The sequence below is a fragment of the Lactuca serriola genome, chromosome 7 (assembly GCF_051521515.1).
Source record: "Lactuca serriola cultivar US96UC23 chromosome 7, Lser_US96UC23_V15, whole genome shotgun sequence".
NCBI classification, from domain to species: Eukaryota; Viridiplantae; Streptophyta; class Magnoliopsida; order Asterales; family Asteraceae; genus Lactuca; species Lactuca serriola.
Genome location: NC_136414.1, coordinates 10165501 through 10169097, shown reverse-complemented (window position 1 = coordinate 10169097; position 3597 = coordinate 10165501). Strand labels below are relative to the sequence as shown.

Sequence of the window (3597 nt, the reverse complement as noted above, 5' to 3'; positions counted from 1 at the left end):
CGACTAGGCGACTTACGTGATTAAATGCACCATTGTGCGACATAATTTTTGTCGTTAATTGAAGACTTAATGGCTATTAAAAGTATTAAATGTTTTTTATGGAACAATATTTTACATAATTTTAAATTTGCCTATAAAATAGGGTTTCCTACGAAATATACAAAAGGTTTTATACAAAATATATAACCACAAATCAATTTATAAGCAAAATATGCAAAGCATAATATATTTCTTGTGTTCATTTTCTTTCATTTTTAATTTATAATTTTCTCGACAAATACTGTTACTTGCCAACTTTATTAATAGACAAATTTGTGATTAAAATTTAAATAATATACTGAAAGATTCAATAATCCAAGAAATTTGATAGAAATAAAGAGAGAAAAAAAATTACAACATATAAACAATTGAATTACAGACCGGGAGTAAATGGCACGTTGGTTGCCGGCAACCAAGAACCTCCGGCAATGAAATTCCCAACGGTGAACTTCGCCGCCTCAGAGCTACTGGTGATGACATGGTAACCTTTCCAATTCACCCTTTTAGCGGTGGAGGAACCAGGCCCGGTGTTCATATACTCGCCATAATACAACGTACTAAGTGCAAAATTCCCGCTCCATGGCATCCATCCGGCGGGGTCAATCAAGCTATCAAGGTTTGACTTGAGAAAAACCGTCCTCGAGTATTGCTTCCATGGTCTACCCAGGTACGTCTTAACACCGGACACACCTTTCAGGTCGGGAGCCGCCGTGATACGACAGTTTTGGATTGAAATTCCGGTGTTTTGGTTTTCATCAGTCCTGCCCTGAGCAGTCAACGTGTTGGTCTTGTTTGGTGGTTTACGGGCGTAAATGTTGCAATTCTGGAAAACCACGGCGGCGTTGCCAAAAATGAAATCAACTGTGCCATAAATGTCACATTCTCTATAGAATTGTCGATCTGAGTGGGTGTATAATGTGTCTTGATACCCTTCAAAGCTGCACTGGTAAAACACCGAAAGATCAGAACCGCTTCGCATCGCCACGGCTTGGTGGTTTTGTGGGCCGGCGGTGTTTCTTACAGTGAAGCCCCGACCAATAAACCCATCTCCAACCACCGCTGAAATTCATCAGAAAAAGAAAAAAGATAATGATTAGAATTACATGATCATAGGGAACTTTATTTGTGTTAATTTGGCTTAATTAATTACCAAGAGTGGATGATTTGAAGGTGGTGGTGCCTCCTCCAACACTTTTGCTTCCTGTTATGATAGTTTTACCAATACCATCTCCAAAAATCATTATGTTCTTCAATTTTGAACCGATTTCGATATTCTCTTTATAAACACCTGCCTTCACATGTATCACATACCTTCCATTCCCCGACCTCTTTGGCACATCAGCTATGGCGTCACGGATGGTCTTGTAGTTACCAGAACCGTCTTGAGCCACCACCATGTTAGCCTTAGGTGTTGACGTTTGCAACAACTTCCTATCACCAGGCTTCACCCAAGTTGGAAACCCTACTTTTGGAGCACTGTAAGTATTCCCTCCTTTGTTCATGGCCAACGTGTTGCTAATCAAAGCCGATACGTTATTGTTCATCAATGGCCACACATAGTCACTAACACCAAGCTCTTCGAATCCAGCTTTGCACGTTTCTATATTAGTGAGAGTTGTGCTTAACCATGTCTGGATGTCGACTTTGTTACACTTTTGGTAAGGATCAACAGTCTTGTTAATCTTCGAGATGGTGTATTCGTAGAGCTCAAGGCAGTCAGACCATGCAGCCTTCTCACGATTGTTACGACATTTAGGGCCGAGAGTCAAAGTATGCGACCCTGCATATTTTGCTCGATCTAATGTGACTTTCAATAAAGCTTTTAGAAAGTCTGGTTTTTGTTTGATGGAACCATAGTTTGAGTTTGTGCTCAAGAAATGTTCACACGGTTGTGGGTGGGGTGTCTGGTTACACCATGATGTAACTTCAGACTTTGTGTAGCTATACACCCCTGAAACAAAGACGCCCACAACAACAGTTGCTAAAAACAGAAAGGTTTTCATCGTAGAAAATGAAGAATGAAAAAGTTATTTTGGTTATGGAGAGGAAATTGAGGTTGTGGGATTCTTGTATTCAATTGTTTGCATTTTATAGATAGGAAATTTAACAAATGGGAGACACCAAACACACCAATTTAAAACTAAGATATGTGTGTCATATCCAATTTTAAATTGTTTTATATATTCCCTTTCTCCAGCCAATTATTCTTTCTTCAATGTAAATTATTAACGTGTATAACATATTGAGAAAGTTGTATATGTATCGGATTTCTTTTTTGTATAAAACTTATTTAAGAAGTAGCTGATGTATTGAGTATATCTAATTAATAAGTTAATTCGCGTTATCCAACTTCACTTGTTAAGACTTGAGGTCATTATGTTTTCGTTAAGAAAATATAAATGTTTACCACAAAACTATAGATAAGAAATGGCTTCTAATATTTTTAAACGTTACTTATTCGAATTAAATGGTTGCCACACTAAAACATGTGTATGCTTTTATTTATTTGATAGTATAACTTAGTCCGACTAGGCGACTTACGTGATTAAATGCACCATTGTGCGACATAATTTGTGCAGTTAATTGAAGACTTAATTGTAATTAAAAGTATTAAATGTTTTTTATGGAACAATATTTTACATAGTTTTAAATTTGCCTATTAAATAGGGTTTCCTACGAAATATACAAAAGGTTTTATACGAAATATATAACCACAAATTAATTTATAAGCAAAATATGAAAAACATAATATACTTCTTGTGATCATTTTCTTTCATTTTTATTTTATAATTTTCTCAACAAATAATTTTATTTGCCAAGTTTATTAATAGACAAATTTGTGATTAAAATTTAAATAATATATTGACAGGGGCGTATTTAAGAAGCATGAAGGTAGATCCTAGGACCTACCTAAGATTTGTATTTCATTTATAATATATATGCTAAAAATATTAAGAACCATCTTAGAAAAAATAAAAGACCTACCTTGAATTTGTTTTTTTTTAAAATGTCTTAAAAAACCATTTTAAAATGAAAAAAAAAAAAGTTACATTGGACATTTGTGCTGTTAAATATATAGGATTAAATATAATATATAGTTTTTATCAAACAATAATGTATCAATGTACTAATAATCAACTTGTTTTTTATTAAATCGTTCGGTTTTTTCAAATATATTTTAATCGGTTTTTTAAAATTTTAATTGGTGGTGCTTGATCAATTTTTTCAGTTATATTTCATTAAATCGTAAACGATCTGACCCGACCCGACCCCTCACAAGTGTTGTTGATTTTTTTTATCGGCTCCACATAATTTGGGAACCACATGATATTTTGTTCTAGATTCGCCACTATATACTGAAAGATTCTTACAATGATCCAAGAAGTTTGACAAAAATAAAAAGAGAAAAAAAATTACGACATATAAACAATTGAATTCTAGACTGGAAGTAAATGGCACGTTGGTTGCCGGCAACCAAGAACCTCCGGCAATGAAATTCCCAACAGTGAACTTTGCCGCCTCAAAGCTAGTGGTGATGACATGGTAACCTTTCCAAAT

General features: G+C 34.7%; 1 protein-coding gene across 1 annotated transcript; it reads right to left on the bottom strand.

Moving 5' to 3' along the window:
* Positions 1 to 311: 311 nt before the first annotated feature.
* Positions 312 to 2116, bottom strand: LOC145061701 (pectinesterase 2-like). The gene is made up of 2 exons (XM_079009244.1): positions 1190 to 2116; positions 312 to 1098 (listed from the first exon to the last, which is right to left on the bottom strand). The coding sequence occupies exons 1-2, from the start codon at positions 2040 to 2042 to the stop codon at positions 413 to 415; spliced, it is 1539 nt and encodes a 512-aa protein (XP_078865370.1). The 5' UTR covers positions 2043 to 2116; the 3' UTR covers positions 312 to 412.
* Positions 2117 to 3597: the final 1481 nt, after the last annotated feature.

Coding starts and splice junctions, on each gene's coding strand:
- LOC145061701 (XM_079009244.1), bottom strand. CDS start 2,042: ATGAAAACCTTTCTGTTTTTAGCAACTGTTGTTGTGGGCGTCTTTGTT. Junction 1,099..1,189: donor CTTCAAATCATCCACTCTTG/GTAATTAATTAA, acceptor GATGAATTTCAG/CGGTGGTTGGAGATGGGTTT.